General features: G+C 58.7%; 1 protein-coding gene across 5 annotated transcripts in view; it reads right to left on the bottom strand.

Annotated features, from left to right (window-relative positions):
* Positions 1-20947, bottom strand: part of BOP1 (BOP1 ribosomal biogenesis factor) — a 97360-nt gene extending 76413 nt beyond the window's left edge. For 2 of the 5 annotated variants that reach the window (XM_071420028.1, XM_071420032.1), the window contains exons 1-3: positions 20697-20942; positions 17713-17898; positions 9137-9250 (exon numbers count right to left, since the gene is read on the bottom strand). In XM_071420028.1, the coding sequence (XP_071276129.1) occupies positions 9137-9250; positions 17713-17898; positions 20697-20705 (309 nt within the window). In that variant the 5' untranslated portion in view covers positions 20706-20942. Of the gene's footprint in view, positions 1-9136; positions 9251-17712; positions 17899-20696 lie in introns of all 5 variants that reach the window. The other 3 variants (XM_071420029.1, XM_071420030.1, XM_071420031.1) reach the window with 3 other exon arrangements.
* Between the last annotated feature and the right edge of the window lie 308 nt (positions 20948-21255).

Here is a 21255-nt window from a genome sequence, read left to right as displayed (position 1 = left end):
GATGGTTGGGATTGTTGGGATGGTCGGGACGGTCGGGACGGTCGGGATTGCCGGGATTGCTGGGATGGTCGGGATGGTCGGGAATGTCGGGATGGTCAGGATGGTCGGGATTGCTGGGATGGTTGGGATGGTCGGGATTGTCGGGATGGCCGGGATGGTCGGGATGGTCGGGATTGTCGGGATTGTTGGGATGGCCGGGATGGTCGGGAATGTCGGGATGGTCGGGATTGTCTGTCGGGATGGTCGGGATTGTCGGGATTGTCTGTCAGGATTGCTGGGATTGTTTTACAGCGGCAGGCGGCGGAAACAGCGGGAGAATAACAGGAATAACGGGAATAACGGGAATAATGGGAATAACAGGAATAACGGGAGCGGCCCCTGGAAATCCCGGATCAGAGCTCGGCCCCGGAACGGGAGCGCCCCGATCCCTCGGGAATGGGGGTCAGGGACGGGAATTCCAGGGGGTTTTCCCAGGAAAGGCCTCGCAGGGGGGGTGGGACAGCCCCTCCTGAGCCCCAAATCCGGGATGGGACCCGCGGCTGCTCGGGATCACCGGGAAATTGGGATTGTCCCGGGTGGGAATGGGCAGAGCAGAGGCACAGCTGAGAAGGGGGAAAATGGGGATGGAGAGTGGGAAAAGTGGGAATGGAGAGTGGGAAAATCGGGATGGAGACTGGGAAAAGTGGGAATGGAGAGTGGGAAAAGTGGGGCTGGAGACTGGGAAAAGTGGGAATGGAAACTGGGAAAAGTGGGAATGGAGACTGGGAAAAGTGGGGATGGAAACTGGGAAAAGTGGGAATGGAGAGTGCTGGGAAAAGTGGGAATGGAGACTGGGAAAAGTGGGAATGGAAGTTGGGAGAATCAGAGCTGGAAGTTGGGAAAGTGGGACTGGAAATTGGGGAACTAAGGCTGGAATTTGGGAAAACGGAGCTGGAATTTGGGAGAATCATTGCTGAAAGTTGGGAAAACTGGAGGTGGGAAGCGGGAAAACTGGGACTAGGAGCTGGGAGAACTGGGGCTGAAATGTGGGGAAAAATGGGGCTGGAAATTGGCAAAAAAGGGGCTGAAATCTGGGAAAGTGGGGCTGAAATGTGGGAAAAACGGAGCTGGAATGGGGGGAAAATGGAGCTGGAATGTGGGAAGAATGGAGCTGGAATTTGGGAAGAATGGAGCTGGAATGTGGGGAAAATGGAGCTGGAATGTGGGGAAAATGGAGCTGGAATTTGGGAAAACGGAGCTGGAATTTGGGAAGAATGGAGCTGGAATTTGGGAAGAATGGAGCTGGAATTTGGGAAGAATGGAGCTGGAATGTGGGAAAAATGGAGCTGGAATGTGGGAAGACTCAGTGTTGACAGTTGGGAAACTGAGGCTGAGGGTTGGGTTAAACAGGATCCTCAATGTGGGAGAAGCGGGGCTGGAATTTGGGCACCCCAAGGAATTCCCTCACAAACCACTCTGGGCACCCCAAGGAATTCCCTCACAAACCACTCTGGGCACCCCAAGGAATTCCCTCACAAACCATTCTGGGCACCCCAAGGAATTCCCTCACAAACCACTCTGGGCACCCCAAGGAATTCCCTCACAAACCACTCTGGGCACCCCAAGGAATTCCCTCACAAACCATTCTGGGCATTCCAAGGAATTCCCTCACAAACCACTCTGGGCATTCCAAGGAATTCCCTCACAAACCACTCTGGGCATTCCAAGGAATTCCCTCACAAACCACTCTGGGCACCCCAAGGAATTCCCTCACAAACCACTCTGGGCACCCCAAGGAATTCCCTCACAAACCACTCTGGGCATTCCAAGGAATTCCCTCACAAACCATTCCCAGTTTTTGGAGCTGAAGCCATGAATCCCCAGCCCCATCCCTGCTCCCAGCCCCATTCCCAATCCCCAAATCCCGAGCAGCTGCTCCCAGCCCCATTCCCAATCCCCAGCCCCTCATTCCCAACCCTCCATCCCCATCCAGCTGCAATCATCCCCATTCCCAATCCCAAATTCCCATTATCCCATTCCCATCCAGCTGACCCTAGCCCCATTCCCCCAATCCCAACCCTCCATCCCCATCCAGCTGCTCTCATTCCCAATCCCAATCCCAAATTCCCATTCCCAATCCCCCATTCCCATTCCCAGTCCATTATCCCATTCCTATTACCCATTCCCGTTATCCCATTCCCCCATCCCCATTCCCCCATTCCCATTATCCTTTTATCCCATTCCCATTATCCCTTTATCCCATTCCCCCATTCCCATTATCCCATTCCCCCATCCCAAATCCCCATTCCCCCATCCCCATTATCCCATTCCCCCATCACCCCATTCCCATTATCTCATTCCCCCATTCCCAATCCCCATTCCCCCATTCCTAATCCCCATTATCCATTCCCCCATTATCCCATTATCCCCATTGCCCCATCCCCATTCCCCCATTATCCCATTCCCCCATTCCTAATCCCCATTCCCCCATTCCCATTATCCCATTCCCCAATCCCCATTATCCCATTCCCCCATCCCCATTCCCCCATTCCCCAATCCCCATTATCCCATTCCCCCATCCCCATTCCCCCATCCCCATCCCCATTATCCCATTCCCCCATTATCCCATTCCCCCATTCCCCCATTATCCCATTATGCCATTCCTAATCCCCATTCCCCCATTCCCATTCCCCCATTATCCCCATTCCCATTCCCCCATTTCCCCATTCCCCCATTATCCCATTCCCCCATCACCCCATTCCCCCATTCCCATTATCCCATTCCCCCATTCCCCCATTATCCCATTATCCCATTATCCCCATTCCCATTTCCCCATTATCCCCATTCCCCTTCCCCCATTCCCCCATTCCCCCATTCCCCCATTATCCCATTCCCCCATTCCCCCATTATCCCATTATCCCATTCCCCATTATCCCATTCCCCCATTCCCCCATTATTCCCATTCCCCCATTCCCCCATTCCCCCACTATCCCGTTCCCAGTCCTGGCCAGCCCGGCAGCCCCGGAGCACGCGCGGGGCCCCTCCGGCCACGCTCCGGCGGCTCTCCCGGTCAGGAAGCGCTGCCAGCGGCGCATTCCCGCAGTTCCTCACTATTCCCGCTGTTCCTCACTATTCCCGCCGTTCCTCCCCCTCCCGCTCCTCCGCTGGCTCCGGCCCTCGCAGCTCCCGATCCCGCCGGGAGCGGCTGCGGAGGAGGGAACGGCCTTGGAAGCGCCGCCGAGCCCTCATCCACCACCCATCCCTCCATCCATCCATCCATTATCCCGACATCTGGAATTGTCATTCCGGGAGGAAACGGAGCCCCCCGGCCGCTTCCTCCCGCCGGCAGCCCCGGCACATCCATCTCCGCTCCGGCCGGCAACGGGAACGCCGCCCGCCGCAGCGCCGGGGGGGGACCGGGGACAGAGCGGGGCACCGGCACCGGGGCTAGAGCGGGGAGCCGGCACCGGGGACAGACCCGGGGGAGCCGGGATCGGGATCGAAGACAGACCCGGGGGAGCCGGGATCGGGGCCAGCCGGGATTGGGATCGGGGCCAGCCGGGATTGGGATCGGGGCCAGCCGGGATTGGGATCGGGATCGGGGGCAGCCTCGGGGCACCGGGATTGGGATCGGGGACAGCTCCGGGGGAGCCGGGATCGGGGCCAGCCCCGGGGGAGCCGGGAGCGGGGTCAGAGCAGGGAGCCGGGATTGGGATCGGGACCAGCCCCGGGGCACCGGGATTGGGATCCCGGGGGCAGCCCCGGGGCACCGGGAGCGGGGTCAGAGCAGGGAGCTGGGATCGGGATCTGTGCCAGCCCAGGGAGCTGGGATCAGGATGGGGAGCCGGGATCGGGATCTGTGCCAGCCCCGGGAGCCGGGATTGGGATCTGTGCCAGCCCCGGGTCACCGGGAGCAGGAGCTGGGTCAGAGCAGGGAGCCGGGATCGGGCTCTGGGCCAGCCCAGGGAAGTGGGATCGGGATCCGTGCCAGCCCCGGGAGGCAGGACCGTGTCCCTGCCATCCCTGTGACCCGGGACTGGCTCTGTCCCACCCCTGTGACCCGGGACTGGCTCTGTCCCACCCCTGTGACCCGGGACTGGCCCGGTGCCACTCCTGTGACCCGGGACTGGCTCTGTCCCACCCCTGTGACCGGGGATCTGGCCCGGGGCCATCTCCGGGGCCAGCCGGGCTCGCTCCGTGCCACCCCAAACACCCGGGATCGGCTCTGTCCCACCCCAAACACCCGGGATCGGCTCTGTCCCACCCCTGTGCCCCGGGACTGGCCCGGTGCCATCCCTGTGCCCCGGGACTGGCTCTGTCCCACCCCTGTGCCCCGGGACTGGCTCTGTCCCACCCCTGTGCCCCGGGACTGGCTCTGTCCCATCCCTGTGCCCCGGGACTGGCTCTGTCCCACCCCTGTGACCCGGGATCAGCTCTGTCCCACCCCTGTGACCCGAGACTGGCCCGGGGCCATTCCTGTGACCCGGACCTGGCTCTGTCCCACCCCTGTGCCCCGAGACTGGCCCGGTGCCACGGCCGGGAGCCGGGATCAGCTCTGTCCCACCCCTGTGACCCGGGACTGGCCCGGGGCCATTCCCAAAGACCCGGGATCAGCTCTGTCCTACCCCTGTAACCCGGACCTGGCTCTGTCCCACCCCTGTGCCCCGGGCCTGGCCCGGTGCCACGGCGGGAGCCGGGATCAGCTCTGTCCCATCCCTGTGCCCCGGGATCAGCTCTGTCCCACCCCTGTGACCCGGACCTGGCTCTGTCCCACCCCTGTGCCCCGGGATCGGCTCTGTCCCACCCCTGTGCCCCGGGATCAGCTCTGTCCCACCCCTGTGACCCGGGGCCGGGCTCTGTCCCACCCCTGTGCCCCGGGCCTGGCCCGGTGCCACGGCAGGAGCCGGGCTCGCTCCGTGTCCCCCCGCGGGGCCGGGGCCGGGGCCGGGCCGGGAGCGCCGCCGCCGCCGCAGCCGCCGCTTGCCGGGAACGCGGCCAGGCGGGAGCGGGGCCAGGACGGCTCCGTGCGGAGCGCGGGGGCAGCTGCAGAGGAAAGCGCTCCCGGGGGCCGCCGCGGAGCTTTTGCAGCTTTTCCAGAGCTGCTGCTGCTGCTGCTGCTGCCGGCCGGGAGCCGCAGGTGCCGGGAATCGCAGACAGCCCCGGGATGCGGGGAATTCCGGCATCGGATCCGCGGTGTCCCGACAGCCCCGGATGGGGACCGGCCGGGAATTCCATCCCCGCAGCCTCACGGCCGGGAACTGCGGCCCAAAATCCCAATATTCCATAGGAAGCCATTCGCTGTTTCCCATTTCACACCAAATCCCTCGGCGGCACTCCCAGAAAAAGGCCAGGAAAAGGCTCAGGGACCTGCTGGAATTCCCATTTTCCAGCTGAACGTTCCCAGGGCCTGCCGATCCCAGAGCGCCCCCAGGGATCCTCCCCTGCCCCAGAGGCGGCACCGGCGGCGGCTCCGGGATTGATCCCAAACCCAGCTCTGGAAAACCCGGCTGGACAAACAGGGCTGGGCTGGAAGGAGCTGCAGGAACCTGGGTTTAACCGGAATCCCCAAACCACGGGATCCTGGAAAGGCTTTGGGATGGATTTTAGGGATGATCCCATTCCCGTGGGGCATGGAGCCAACCCGGATTCCGTGGGAATTCCATCCCAGGCAGGAATTCCCTCGAGCCTGGGGGAATTCAGGAACATCCCAGGCTGGTCCCGGGTGGAATTGGTGCCGACGGAGCCACGGAAAACCAGGAACGACACCGGGACAGCCCCAGGCACGGCAGAGCCTCCTCCAACAAATTCAGCTTTTCCAGCAGAATTCCATGAGGAATTCCATGATCCCACATCCACAGGGACAGGAATTCCAGCCCTGGCCAGCCCTTTCCAGGGGGAATATTCCCAAAAATCCCCCCTAACCCCTGCTCCAAGGCACTGCCTGAGGCCGTTCCCTCGGTTCCAAAGGATTCTGAGGATTCTGATATCCCAAAATTTCCATTGTTTTACTGAAATCCAGGGAAAACCGCTCACATTTTCCTAAGGAAATCCCACTTTATCCCAGCACATCTCCCAAAATTCCCTCCCTGGGTTAATCCCGGCGTTCACAGGGCGAAATCCAGGGAAAACTCTCATTAGGACGGGGTCAGGAGTTAATTGGGATTGGGATACGACGGAGCCATTCCCGAAATTCCGGGGTAAGGAGCCCCAAGCCCGAATCCCGGTGTTTTCCCGAGTTTTGCCCGGGGTTTTTTTGGGAACAAAGGCCCGGGAATGGCTCAGGGCCGGGATCAGCGCTCCCCCCTCTGGCAGCTCCAGGGATGCATTCCCGAGCTTTTCCAGCATTCCCGAAGTGATGATTCCAGAGAAATCCCCATGGACCCCGCTCCGGGGCGGCCCTGGCTCGGGAGGGTCCTCTGGGAAAAGCTCCAGGATCTCCCTGGGGGTGTTGGGATCCCGCTGGAATTCGGCAGCGCCATCCTGATCCCAATCCTGATCCTGATCCCATTCCTGATCTCAATCCCATTCCTGATCCCATTCCTGATCCTGATCCCATTCCTGATCCTGATCCCATTCCTGATCCCATTCCTGATCCTGATCCCATTCCTGATCTCAATCCCATTCCTGATCCCATTCCTGATCCCATTCCTGATCCTGATCCTAATCCTGATCCTGATCCCAATCCTGATCCTGATCCCAATCCTGATCCCATTCCTGATCCCAATCCCGATCCTGATCTCAATCCCATTCCTGATCCTATTCCTGATCCCATTTCCAATCCCATTTCCGATCCCATTCCTGATCCCATTCCTGAGCACAATCCTGATCCCATTCCTGATCCCATTCCTGATCCCATTCCTGATCCCATTCCCATCCCATTCCTGATCCCGATCCTGATCCCAATCCTGATCCCAATCCTGATCCCATTTCCAATCCCAATCCTGATCCTATTCCTGATCCAATTCCCAATCCCATTTCCAACCCCATTCCTGATCCTGTTCCTGATCCCATTCCTGATCCAATTCCCAATCCATTTCCTGATCCAATTTCCAATCCCATTCCTGATCGAATTCCCGATCCCATTCCTGACCCCATTCCTGATCCCATTCCTGATCCCATTCCTGATCCCATTCCCATTCCTATTCCCTATTCCCCATTCCCCATTCCCCATTCCCATTCACATTCCCCATTCCCATTCCCATTCCCCATTCCCCATTCCCATCCCATTCCCCATTCCCCATTCCCATTCACATTCCCCATTCCCATTCCCATTCCCCATTCCCCATTCCCATCCCATTCCCCATTCCCATTCCCCATTCCTGATCCCATTCCCATTCCCCATTCCCATTCCCATTCCCCATTCCCCACTCCCCATCCCAATCCCATTCCCGGTGTATCCCAGCCCTCCCCAGGCTGTTTTCCAGCTCTAATTCCGGAATTCTCCCCCTCCCTGCGGTTCTGTCCCGCTCAGGGCTGCGGCTCCCGGGGCCTTTTCCAGGAGAATTCCGGGCTCCGGCCGCCCCCGGAGCGCTGGGAATTGCCAGGGCCGGTAATGGATTGAGCAGGGATTGGGGAAGGGCCCGGCCCTGCTGCGATTCCAGAGCTCTTCCCGAGCTTTTTCCAGCCTGGGAGCCGGGACAGGCTCAGGGAGCCCCTGGAATTCCTGAGCAGGAGCACGGGGAGCGATCCCACACGGAACCTGCAGCGCTCCCGGAATTCCCAGAGCCGACACGGAGCCGGAAATCAGGGAATGGCTGAGCTTGGAAAAGGCCAACCCCGGCCTTGTCCACATCCCACACCCACAGGGATGGGAATTCCAGATGGGAATGGGGGATCCCAGCCTGGAATTCCAGCCGGGAATGGGGGATCCTAACCCAGAATTCCAGCTGGGAATGGGGGATCCCAGCCCATGATTCCAGCTGGGAATGGGGGATCCTAACCCAGAATTCCAGCCAGGAATGGGGATCCCAGCCCAGAATTCCAGCTGGGAATGGGGGATCCTGACCCAGAATTCCAGCTGGGAATGGGGAATTCCAGCCCAGAATTCCTGCTGGGAATGGGGGATCCCAGCCCAGAATTCCAGCCAGGAATGGAGGATCCCAGCCCAGAATTCCAGCTGGGAATGGGGGATCCTAGCCTGGAATTCCAGCTGGGAATGGGGGATCCCAGCCCAGAATTCCTGCTGGGAATGGGGATCCCAGCCCGGAATTCCAGCTGGGAATGGGGATCCCAATCCAGGATGAGCCCCCACAGCTGTTCCAGACTTTTCCCAACTCCATCATTTTTCCCTGGACGCCAAATCCATCAATTCCATCTCAAATCCAGGAAAAATTCCAGCCGGGAACGGCAATTCCAGCCTGGCCACGGCCACAGGGATGGGAAATCCTGGGAATGGGGGATCCTAACCCAGAATTCCAGATGGGAATGGGGATCCTAACCCAGAATTCCAGCCAGGAATGGAGGATCCCAGCCCAGAATTCCAGCTGGGAATGGGGGATCCTAACCCAGAATTCCAGATGGGAATGGGGATCCTAACCCAGAATTCCAGATGGGAATGGAGGATCCTAGTCCAGAATTCCAGCTGGGAATGGGGGATCCTAACCCAGAATTCCAGCCAGGAATGGAGGATCCCAGCCCAGAATTCCAGCTGGGAATGGGGGATCCCAGCCCATGATTCCAGCTGGGAACGGCAATTCCAGCCTGGCCACATCCACAGGGATGGAAATCCTGGGAATGGGGGATCCTAACCCAGAATTCCAGATGGGAATGGAGAATCCCAGCCCGGAATTCCAGCTGGGAATGGGAATTAATTCCAGCTGGGAATGGAGAATCCCAGCCCGGAATTCCAGCTGGGAATGGGAATTAATTCCATCAGGGAATGGGGGATCCCAGCCCGGAATTCCAGCCCTTTCCAGGTGAATATTCCCAAGAATCCCAGCCTGAGGCCGTTCCCTGGTCCTGTCCCATTCCCTGGGAGCAGATCCCGCCCTGGATCCCCTCAATCCCGATTTTCTCCGGGATGAGCCCCGAGAGCTGCTCCAGACTTGTCCCAACTCCGCCCTTTGTGTCCCCAGGCGCCGAATCCATCGCTCCCACCAAATCCATCGTTCCCACCGCAATTCCAGGATAAAATTCCATGAATTCCACGGTTCCCTACCTCCTCGTCGGAGCTGTCCTGCTCGTACTCGTCGTGGACGGCCAAGTCCTGCTTCCCTTCCAAGGGGGAATCGTCCTCCAAGGTTTTCTTCCTCTTCCCAGGAGCGCCCCTGGCCTGGAAAACAGGGGGGGAAAAGGAGCTCAGTAAAATCCCAACCCCAAATTCCCGGAGTTTTGTTTGGTGCCAAGGAAGGAAAGGAACCTCCCAGCCTGGGAAAATGGGATTGGGATGGGAATGGGAAATGGCTCGGGATGAGGAGCCGGGAAGCAGCCCTGGATCCATGGGAAAGGGACTGTGGAATGGCAGGGAAAAGTGGGAATTCTGTCCCACTCACATCCCTGCTGGGATCTGGATCCGACACCAGGGAGGTTTGGGAATGAGCTGGGAATTCCAGGAGAATTCCAGGGCCTTTTCCAGGCATTTCTGGGAGAGCTGCAGAGGGGTTTGGGATGCAGGCTGGGAAACAGGGAATGGCTTCCCATGGAAAACTGGGATTTTGGGCTGGAATTCCCAGAGAATCCAGGGCTGCCCCAGGAGCCCTGGAACATCCCAGGATGGTGGGGCTGTCCCTTCCCACCCAAACCAGGCTGGAATTCCATGGGACAAGCCCAAAGCTCCTTCCCAGCTCATCTCAGCTGCAAAGGAATTCCGGATCCCCTCTATCCCTGGATGCAGAGATCTCTGGGATGAGAATTCCCAGTGGGATCAGCCTCATCCCGGCACTCCCAGCTCTCCCCAGGCCCTGCCAGGGCAGCTCCAGCTGCTCAGAATTCCCAGATTTCTGTGGGATAACCCCGGAGCCTGACCCTGCTGCTGTGCAGGACCTCTGGGAACGATCCCAAAATCCCCCTGGAAAAACGATTTTCCCCTTTCCAGGAGCCCCCTCGGGATTCAGGGAATGATTGGAAAACCGGGGTCAGGATTCAGGGATGACTGGAAAAGTGGGGTTGGGATTCAGGGATGATTGAAAAATCGGATCAGGATTCAGGGAATGATTGGAAAAGTGGGGTTGGGGTTCAGGGAATGACTGGAAAAATGAGATCAGGATTCAGGGATGATTGGAAAAACGGGATGAGGATTCAGGGAATGGTTGGAAAAGCAGGATTTGTGTTGGGATCCAGGGAATGACTGGAAAAGCAGGATGAGGATCTAGGGAATTGTTGGAAAAGCAGGATTTGTGTCAGGATCCAGGGAATGGGAATGGCTGGAAAAGCAGGATGAGGGCCCAGGTCTGATCGCTAAAGCAGGATCAGGACCCAGGGAATGGGAATGGTTGGAGAAGCAGGGTTTGTGTCAGGATCCAAGGAATATTTGGATATTCAGGATGAGGCCTGATGGCTAAAGCAGGATCAGGATCCAGGGAATATTTGGATATTCAGGATGAGGCCTGATGGCTAAAGCAGGATCAGGATCCAGGCAATATTTGGATATTCAGGCCTGATGGCTAAAGCAGGATCAGGACCCAGGCAATATTTGGATATTCAGGATGAGGCCTGATGGCTAAAGCAGGATCAGGATCCAAGGAATATTTGGATATTCAGGACTGATGGCTAAAGCAGGATCAGGATCCAAGGAATATTTGGATATTCAGGACTGATGGCTAAAGCAGGATCAGGATCCAAGGAATATTTGGATATTCAGGACTGATGGCTAAAGCAGGATCAGGACCCAGGCAATATTTGGATATTCAGGATTGATGGCTAAAGCAGCCCGGGCCGGGCGCTCCCGGCGGGAGCTGTAGAGGCCGGGCCGGCCGGGCGGGATCTGGGGGCAGGCCCGGAGCAGGGATGGGATTACCGAGCCGGGATGGGATTACCGGCCAGACAAAGGCGGCTTTAAGGGCCGGGGCGCTCCGCGGGGAGCCGGGATCAGCCCTTAAGTCTTTTCCCAGGTTTTTGGCGCTGCGATGGGGCTGGGGTTGGGTTTCACCTTCCCCGGCTGCCCCCGCCTGCGGCCGGAGACGGAAAATGCCGGAAAATGCCGGCCTGGCCCGGCCGTCCCTGGCTGTCCCGGTCTGTCCCATCCCTTCCAGCGCTTCCCAAATTCCACAAAAACCCCGCTTTTCCACAAAATCCCCCTGCTTTTCCATTAGAAACCTGAACAGCGCTGGAGCACTGCGGGAGCAGCCCTGGGAAAGCTGGGGAGCTGCGGAAAGGAGCTGGAACAGTTTAAGAGATGTGGGGAAAATATCCTGGAACAATTTAGGAGTTGTGGGGAAAATATCCTGGAGCAATTTAGGAGTTGTGGGGAAAATATCTTGGAACAATTTAGGAGTTCTGGGGAAAATATCCTGGAGCAGTGTGGGAGCTCAGGGAAAATCCCTGGAGAAAAATCCCTGGAGAAAATCCCTGGGAGCTCTGGGAAGAGCCCTGGCGTGGTTTGGGAGCTCTGGGAAAAGCCCTGGAGAAATTTGGGGGCTCTGGAAAAGTCCTGGAAAAGTTTAGGAGCTCTGGAAAAGCCCTGGAGTGGTTTGGGAGCTTTAGGAATGAGCCTGGAGTGGGTTGGGAACATCCCTGGAAAGGTTGGGGAGCTCTGGGAAAAGCCCTGGAGAAGTTTGGGAGCTCTGGGAAGATCCCTGGAGAAAAGTGGGAGATCGGGAAAGAGCCCTGGAGCAATTTGGGATTTAGCAAAAACCCTGGAGTGGAGTAGGAACAGCCCTGGAAAGGTTTGGGAGCTCTGGGAAAGCCCTGGAGTGGTTTGGGAACATCCCTGGAAAGGTTGGGGAGCTCTGGGAAAGCCCTGGAGAAGTTTTGGAGGTCTGGGAATAACTTTGGAGCAATTTGGGATTTAGGAAAAACCTTGGAGTAGGAACAGCCCTGGAGAAGTTTGGGAGCTTTGGGAATGAGCCTGGAGTGGTTTGGGAACATCCCTGGAAAGGTTTGGGAGCTCTGGGAGGAGCCCTGGAGCAATTTGGGATTTAGGAAAAACCCTGGAGTGGAGTAGGAACAGCCCTGGAGTGGTTTGGGAGCTCTGGGAAAAGCCCTGGAGCAAATTGGGATTTAGGAAAAACCTTGGAGTGGAGTAGGAACAGCCCTGGAAAGGTTGGGGACGTCTGGGAAGATCCCTGGAGAAATTTGGGGGCTCTGGGAAAGCCCTGGAAAAGTTTGGGAGCTTTGGGAATGAGCCTGGAATGGTTTGGGAGCTTTAGGAATGAGCCTGGAGTGGGTTGGGAACATCCCTGGAAAGGTTGGGGAGCTCTGGGAAAAGCCCTGGAGAAGTTTGGGAGCTCTGGGAAGATCCCTGGAGAAAAGTGGGAGATCGGGAAAGAGCCCTGGAGCAATTTGGGATTTAGCAAAAACCCTGGAGTGGAGTAGGAACAGCCCTGGAGTGGTTTGGGGAGCTCTGGGAAGATCCCTGAAATTTGGGAGCTCTGGGAATGAGCCTGGAGTGGTTTGGGAACAGCCTGGAATAGGAGCAGGAGCTCTGGGAAAAAGAAAATCCCTTGAGAAGTTTGGGAGCTCTGGGAAAGCCCTGGAGAAGTTTGGGAGCTTTGGGAATGAGCCTGGAATGGTTTGGGAGCTCTGGGAATGAGCCTGGAGTGGTTTGGGAACATCCCTGGAAAGGTTGGGGAGCTCTGGGAGAAGCCCTGGAGTGGTTTGGGAGCTTTGGGAAAGCCCTGGAGTGGTTTGGGGGCTCTGGGAAGATCCCTGGAGAAGTTTGGGAGCTCTGGGAAATCCCTGTAGAAAAGTGGGAGATCTGGGAAGAGCCCTGGAGCAATTTGGGATTTAGGAAAAACCCTGGAGTGGAGTAGGAACAGCCCTGGAAAAGTTTGGGAGCTCTGGGAATGAGCCTGGAGTGGTTTGGGAACATCCCTGGAAAGGTTGGGGAGCTCTGGGAAAGCCCTGGAGAAGTTTGGGAGCTTTGGGAATGAGCCTGGAGAAATTTGGGAGCTTCGGGAAAGCCCTGGAGAAATTTGAGACCTCTGGGAATGAGCCTGGAGTGGTTTGGGAACAGCCTGGAATAGGAGCAGGAGCTCTGGGAAACCCCTGGAGTGGTTTGGGAGCTTTGGGAATGAGCCTGGAGTGGTTTGGGAACATCCCTGGAGAAGTTTGGGAGCTCTGGGAAAAGCCCTGGAGCAAATTGGGATTTAGGAAAAACCTTGGAGTGGAGTAGGAACAGCCCTGGAGAAGTTTGGGAGCTTTGGGAAAATCCCTGGAGCAATTTGGGAACTCTGGGAAAGCCCTGGAGTGGTTTGGGAGCTCTGGAAAAAGCCCTGGAGTGGTTTGGGAGCTTTGGGAATGAGCCTGGAGAGGTTTGGGAACATCCCTGGAGTGGTTTGGGAGCTCTGGGAAGATCCCTGGAGCAATTTTGGAGCTCTGGGAAATCCCTGGAAAACCCAGTTGGGCCCAGGGGGGCTGGGAGAAGCTGCAGGAAAGGTGAAAACAGGGATTGAGCTGGAGCCAGCTCATGGAATGGGAAATCCTGGAATTCCAGCCTGGTTTGGGTGGGAAGGGACAGCCCCACTATCCTGGGATGTTCAGGGATCCTGGGGCAGCCCCGGATTCTCTGGGAATCCCATCCCAAAATCCCAGTTTTCCATGGGAAGCCATTCCCTGTTTCCCACCCTGCATCCCAAACCCCTCTGCAGCTCTCCCAGAAAACCTCTGGAAAAGGCCCTGGAAGGGGCTCTGGGATCTCCTGGAATTCCCAGCTCCCCCTGCACATTCCCAGCTTTTCCTTCATCCCAGGTGGAATTCCCAGCTCTCCCTGCCCATTCCCAGCTTTTCCTTCATCCCAGGTGGAATTCCTGGCTCTCCCTGCCCATTCCCAGCTTTCCCCTCATCCCAAGGAGGTTCCAGCTGGAATTCCCAGCTCTCCCTGCCCATTCCCAGCTTTTCCATCCATCCCAGGTGGAATTCCCGGCTCCCCCTGCACATTCCCAGCTTTCCTCTCATCCCAAGGAGGTTCCAGCTGGAATTCCCAGCTCCCTCTGCACATTCCCAACTTTTCCCTCCATCCCAGGTGGAATTCCCGGCTCTCCCTGCACATTCCCAGCTTTTCCCCTCCATCCCAGCTGGAATTCCCAGCTCCCCCTGCTCATTCCCAGCTTTCTCCTCATCCCAAGGAGGTTCCAGCTGGAATTCCCGGCTCCCCCTGCCCATTCCCAGCTTTTCCCTCCATCCCAGCTGGAATTCCCGGCTCTCCCTGCCCATTCCCAGCTTTTCCCCTGGGATCTGCCCCAGCATTCCCAAACTCAGGACCCTCAGTGGGATCCCCCTCCCTTCCACAGCCCCTGCACCCCAATCCCAGCAGGAAAACCCAGCCTGGAATTCCCTGCAGGGCCTTGAGCACCCCAGAACCCCAGGGCAGGCCCAGTTCCCAGCCCATTCCCAGTTCCCAGCCCCAATCCCAGTTTATTCCCAGTTCCCAGCCCCATTCCCAGTTTATTCCCAGTTTCCCAGCCCCATTCCCAGTTTCCCAGGCCCATTCCCAGTATTCCCAGCCCTAACCCCAGTTTCCCAGGCCCATTCCCAGTTTATTCCCAGTTTCCCAGCCCCATTCCCAGTTTCCCAGTCCAAATCCCAGTTTCCCAGCCCCAATCCCAGTTTTCCTGACCCAATCCTGGTTTTGGGAATGGCAGCTCTGGGATTTGGGGAAGGGCGAATTTGGGATTTGGGGAAGGGCAGCTCTGGGATTTTGGGATTTGGGGAAGGGCAGCTCTGGGATTTGGGGATTTTGGGATTTGGGGAATGGCAGCTCTGGGATTTGGGGATTTTGGGATTTGGGGAATGGCAGCTCTGGGATTTGGGACTTGAGGATTTGGGATTTGGGAATTGCAGCTCTGGGATTTGGAGAGCTGGGAATGGCAGCTCTGGGATTTGAGGAATGGCAGCTCTGGGATTTGGGGATTTGGGGATTTGGGAATGGCAGCTCTGGGATTTGGGATTTGGGGATTTGGGAATGGCAGCTCTGGGATTTGGGGAAGGCCAAATTTGGGATTTGGGGAATGGCAGCTCTGGGAATTGGGGAGCTGGGAATAGCAGAGCTGGGATTTGGGATTTGGGGAATGGCAAATTTGGGATTTGAGGAGCAGGGAATGGCAGCTCCAGGATATTGGGAATGGCAGCTCTGGGATTTGGCATTTGGGGAATGGCAGAGCTGGGATTTGGGGAATGGCGAATTTGGGATTTGGGGAATGGCAGCTCTGGGATTTGGGATTTGAGGAATGGCAGCTCTGGGATTTGGGGAAGGGCAAATTTGGGATTTTGGATTTGAGGAATGGCAGCTCTGGGATTTGGGGAAGGGCGAAATTGGGATTTGGGATTTTAGTATTTGGGAATGGCAGAGCCAGGATTTGGGGAGCAGGGAATGGCAGCTCTGGGATTTGGGATTTGGGGATTTGGGTAATGGCAGCTCTGGGATTTGGCATTTAGGGAATGGCAGCTCTGGGATTTTGGATTTGAGGAATGGCAGCTCTGGGATTTGGGGAAGGGCGAATTTGGGATTTGGGGAATGGCAGCTCTGGGATTTGAGGAATGGCAGCTCTGGGATTTGGGGAATGGCAGCTCTGGGATTTGGGCATTTTGGGATTTGGGGAATGGCAGCTCTGGGATTTTGGGAGTTTGGGAATGGCAGAGCCAGGATTTGCATTCCCAGTGCTGCTCCAGGTGATCCAACAAAAGAACCACTGGGATCAGGGAATTGCTGGGCTTGGAAAAATCCCTGGAGCCTCCCAGGCCAGCCCTGTCCGTGTCCCCATCCCACACCCACAGGGATGGGAATTCCAGCCGGGAATGGGGATCCCAGCCAGGAATTCCAGATGGGAATGGGGGATTCCAGCCTGGAATTCCAGCTGGGAATGGGGATCCCAGCCAGGAATTCCAGCTGGGAATGGGGGATTCCAGCCAGGAATTCCAGCTGGGAATGGGGGATTCCAGCCAGGAATTCCAGCTGGGAATGGGGGATCCCAGCCAGGAATTCCAGCTGGGAATGGGGGATTCCAGCCAGGAATTCCAGCTGGGAATGGGGGATCCCAGCCCATGATTCCAGCTGGGAATGGCGGATCCAGCCAGGAATTCCAGCCTTTCCAGGGGAATACTCCTGAAAATCTCAACCCAAGGCTGTTTCCAGGGTCCTGTCCCTGTTTCATGGGAGCAGATCCCAAACCCTGGATCCCCTCAATCCCGCTTTTCTGCAGGATGGGCTCCCTCAGCTCCTCTGGAGGAATTCTCCCAATTCCCAATCCCAATCCCAATCCCATTCCCCATTCCCATTCCCATTCCCCATTCCCATTCCCATTTCCATTCCCCATTCCCATTCCCATTCCCATTCCCATTCCCCATTCCCATCCCCCATTCCCATTCCCCATTCCCCATTCCCCATTCCCCATTCCCATTCCCCATTCCCATTCCCCATTCCCCATTCCCATTTCCATTCCCCATTCCCATTCCCCATTCCCATTCCCATTCCCCATTCCCATCCCCATTCCCATTCCCCATTCCCCATTCCCATTCCCATTCCCCATTCCCATTCCCCATTCCCATTCCCCATTCCCATTCCCCATTCCCCATTCCCATTTCCATTCCCCATCCCCATTCCCATTCCCCATTCCCCATTCCCATTCCCCATTCCCCATTCCCATTCCCATTCCCCATTCCCATTCCCATTCCCCATTCCCATTCCCATTCCCCATTCCCATTCCCCATTCCCATTCCCCATTCCCCATTCCCATTCCCATTCCCCATTCCCATTCCCATTCCCATTCCCCATTCCCATCCCCCATTCCCATTCCCCATTCCCATTCCCCATTCCCCATTCCCATTCCCCATCCCCATTCCCCATTCCCATTCCCATTCCCCATCCCCATTCCCCATTCCCATTCCCATCCCCATTCCCCATTCCCCATTCCCCATTCCCACTCCCATTCCCATTCCCAATCCCATTCCCATTCCCCATTCCCCATTCCCATTCCCCATTCCCACTCCCATTCCCATTCCCATTCCCATTCCCATTCCCATCCCCATTCCCCATTCCCCATTCCCCATTCCCACTCCCATTCCCATTCCCAATCCCATTCCCATTCCCCATTCCCATTCCCATTCCCATTCCCAATCCCATTCCCATTCCATTCCCTCCCTGTCCTGCTCCACTCCAGGTGCCCACCTGGGCACCCCTGGATCGTGTCCAGCTCCTTCCTCCACCATTCCCAGCCCTTTCCCAGCTTCCCAGCCCGCAGTGCTCCATGGGCAGGGACAGCTCCAGGGTTATCCTGGGTTTCCCAGAGATGGAGCAGCCCCAGATTCTCTGGGAATTCCATCCCAAAATCCCAATTTTCCATGAGAAGCCACTCCCTGGTCCTGTTCCTCCAGCCTGCATCCCAAACCCCTCTGCAGCTCTCCCACAACAAAACCCTGGAAAGGGCTCTGAGGGTTTAATTTCCCTTTTCCACACAATTTTCCCCAGGACAGACTCATCCCTAGCCATGAACCCTTCATCCCACCAATCCAGCTCCTCCTGGAAAAGGGGCTCAGGACCAATCCACCCCTGGATTTTGGGGATGCAGAGCACCCCAGGAAGGGGCAGGAACGGGATGGGAGCTGCCCAAGCTCAGGGCAGGATCCCAGTCAGGCCCTTACCTGGGTCTGGAGAGCTGAGGGGCTGCCAGGGGCTTCTTCCTCCTCCTCCTCCTCCTCCTCCTCCTCCTCCTCTTCCTGCTCCTCCTCATTGCCAGAGGAGTCGCTGTCGGTTCCCGAATCCTCGAGGCCGGAGTAAACGCTCTCCTCGCTCTCTGACAGCTCCGCGCTGCCTCCAGAGGCGCTGGGCTGCAAGGGCCACCCCAGCAGGGTCACACTGGGGACACGACGGGGACCCCGTGTGCTCCCACCGAGACACCCCCACACTGCTGGACAACCCCCCCAGCGTTTGGGTGCCCCCTCAGGACCAACCTGTACCCCCCAAATGCCCAGAGTCCCCCCTCAGGACCAGCCTGGACCCCCCAAATGCCCAGAGTCCCCTCAGAACCAGCCTGGACCCCCCAAATGCCCAGAGTCCCCTCAGGACCAGCCTGGACCCCCCAAATGCCCAGAGTGCTCTCAGAACCAGCCAGGACCCCCCAAATGCCCAGTCCCCCCCTCAGGACCAGCCTGGACCCCCCCAAATGCCCAGAGTCCCCTCAGGACCAGCCTGGACCCCCCCAAATGCCCAGAGTCCCCTCAGGACCAGCCTGGACCCCCCCAAATGCCCAGTCCCCCCTCAGGACCAGCCTGGACCCCCCAAATGCCCAATCCCCCCTCAGGACCAGACAGGACCCCCCCAATGCCCAGTCCCCCCTCAGGACAAGGCCAGACTCCCCCCCCCAGTCCTGGGTTCCCCCTCAGGACCAGGCTTGAACTTCTCCAGGCACTGGGTCCCCCCTCAGGGCAAGTCCAGATCCCCCCGAATTCCTGGGTCCCACTCACAACTGGGTCAGACCCTCCCAGTTATTGGGTGCCCCCTCAGGACCAGCCTGGACCCCCCAAATGCCCAGAGTCCCCTCAGAACCAGTCAGACCCTCCCCATTGCCAAATTCCCCCCTCAGGACTGGGTCAGACCCCCCCCAATTGCGGGGTCTCCCCTCAGGACCAGGTCAGACCCCCCCAATTGTGGGTCTCCCCTCAGGACCGGGTCAGACCCCCCCAATTGCAGGGTCTCCCCTCAGGACCGGGTCAGACCCCCCCAATTGCTGGGTCTCCCCTCAGGACCAGGTCAGACCCCCCCAATTGCTGGATCTCCCCTTAGGACCAGGCTGGACCCCCCCAATTGCTGGATCTCCCCTCAGGACCAGGCTGGACCCCCCCCAATTGCGGGGTGTCCCCTCAGGAGCCCGAACCCCCATCACTGCAGGGTTCCCCTCACAGACACCAGGCTGGACCCCCCAATAATGGGGTTCCCCCTCATCCAGATAGGACAGAGCCCCCCCTCAGGACAAGGCCAAATCACCCCTCAATGTTGGGATCCCCCTCATGGAGCCCAGGCTGGACCCCGCCATTCCGGACCCCTCCATTCCCGGGTTTCCCCTCACTCAGACCAGGCCAGACCCTCCCCAAATTGCCAGGATCCCCCTCATGGAGCCCAGGCTGGACCCCGCCATTCCCGACCCCTCCATTCCCGGGTTTCCCCTCATTCAGACCAGGCCAGACCCTCCCCAAATTGCCAGGATCCCCCTCATGGAGCCCAGGCTGGACCCCGCCATTCCCGACCCCTCCATTCCCGGGTTTCCCCTCACTCAGACCAGGCCAGACCCTCCCCAAATGGCCGGGTTCCCCCTCATGGAGAGCAGGCCGGATGCCCCCATTTCCCCTCACCAGGACAGGGCCGGGTTTCCCCTCAAAAGCCAAATCCCCTCCAACTGCCAGGTCCTCCCTCAGCACCAGGCCAGACCCCTCTCACTGCTGGGTTCCCCCTCATGGAGACCAGGCCGGACCCCCCCTCATTTCCTGGTCCTCCCTGACCAGGACAGGGCTGAGCCCCCCCATAGGAGGCCAAATCCCCCATCACTGCTGGGTTCCCCTCACAGGCACCAGGCTGGACCCCCCAATAATGGGGTTCCCCCTCATCCAGATAGGACAGAGCCCCCCCTCAGGACAAGGCCAAATCACTCTTCAGTGTTGGGATCCCCCTCATGGAGCTCAGGCTGGACCCCGCCATTCCGGACCCCTCCATTCCCGGGTTTCCCCTCACTCAGACCAGGCCAGTTCCTCCCCAAATTGCCGGGATCCCCCTCATGGAGCCCAGGCTGGACCCCGCCATTCCAGACCCCTCCATTCCCGGGTTTCCCCTCACTCAGACCAGGCCAGACCCCTCTCACTGCTGGGTTCCCCCTCATGGAGACCAGGCCAGAGCCCCCCCCATTTCCCGGTCCCCCCTCACCGGGACAGAGCCGAGTCCCGCCCTCAAGAGACCAAATCCCCCCTCAGTGTTGGGCTTCCCCTCACAGAGACCAGGCTGGACCCCGCCATTCCTGAGCCCCTCCGTTCCCGGTTCCCTCCTCACCGAGACCAAGCCAGACCTTCCCCAAATTGCCGGGTCTCCCTTCAGGATAAGGCCAGACCCCCCTCATGAAGACCAGGCTGGAGCCCCCCAATTATGAGGTTCCCCCTCGCCAGGACAGGACCGGGTCCCCTCTCAGGAGGTCAAATCCCCTTCACTGCCGAGCTCCCCCTAATGGAGACCAGGCCGGAGCTCCCCAGTTATGGGGTCTCCCCTCACCAGGATAGGACCGAGTGCCCCCGTCAAGACCAGGCCAAATCCCCCCTCACGGGGACCAGGCCGGACCCCCCCACGTTTCCCGGTCGCTTCTCACCGGGATAGGGCAGGGTCTCGCCCTCGGAAGGCCAAATCCCCCTTCATTTCCCGTCCCCTTTAGGACAAGTCCAGACCCCTCTCACTGCCGGGTTCCCCCTCACGGACACCAGGCCGGACCCCTCCCGCCATTTCCCCATTTTCCGTTCCCCCCTCACGGACACCAGGCCAGCCCCCTCTATCCCCGTTGCCATGCCAGTGCCGTGCGTGTCCCCTCCCTTCCCGTTGCCATGACAACCCCGCGGGTCCCCCCGTTCCCCCTCCCCGGTCACCCCCGGACCTGCTCCATGGTGGCGGCTCCGCGTGCGCCGCCGAACACGTGGGCGCGGGTCACAGGGACGGCCACGCCCCCGCCCGCCGCGCTTCCGCCTTGTCGCGGCCCCTCTCAGCTCCCGAAGGAGGGGATCCTGCTCCTGGGTGAGGCGGGATAACGGGAACGAGAGATAATAACGGGAAAATGTAACGGGAAAAATAACGGGAAACGAGCGGCAGCGCGGGAAAATGTGAAAGCACAGTGCGCATGCGCAGACACCGCCACGCCGCCGGTCTTGCGCATGCGCGCAGCGGCAGCCGCGCCAAAGGCCGGGCGGGGGCCAGAAAGGGGCGTGGTTTGTAGCGGGGGCGTGGCCACATGACCTCGGGGGCGTTGCCTGCGCGCTATCCCAGCAATGGGAAGGGGCGTGAACAGAGGGGGAAAGGGGCGTGTCCACACGAAAAGGGCGGGGCCAGATCGCACAGGGGCGTATCCACTCCGTTGGGGGTGTTACCCTGAGACATAAATGGCCAAAGGGCAGGGCCAGTTATGGGGGAGCGTGTCCATGTGGACACAAAGCATGTCC

Source organism: Agelaius tricolor, unplaced genomic scaffold (assembly GCF_023055355.1).
Source record: "Agelaius tricolor isolate 1412-34295 unplaced genomic scaffold, bAgeTri1.0.p SCAF_121, whole genome shotgun sequence".
Classification (NCBI taxonomy): Eukaryota; Metazoa; Chordata; class Aves; order Passeriformes; family Icteridae; genus Agelaius; species Agelaius tricolor.
This window is presented reverse-complemented; position numbering and strand designations above follow the sequence as displayed.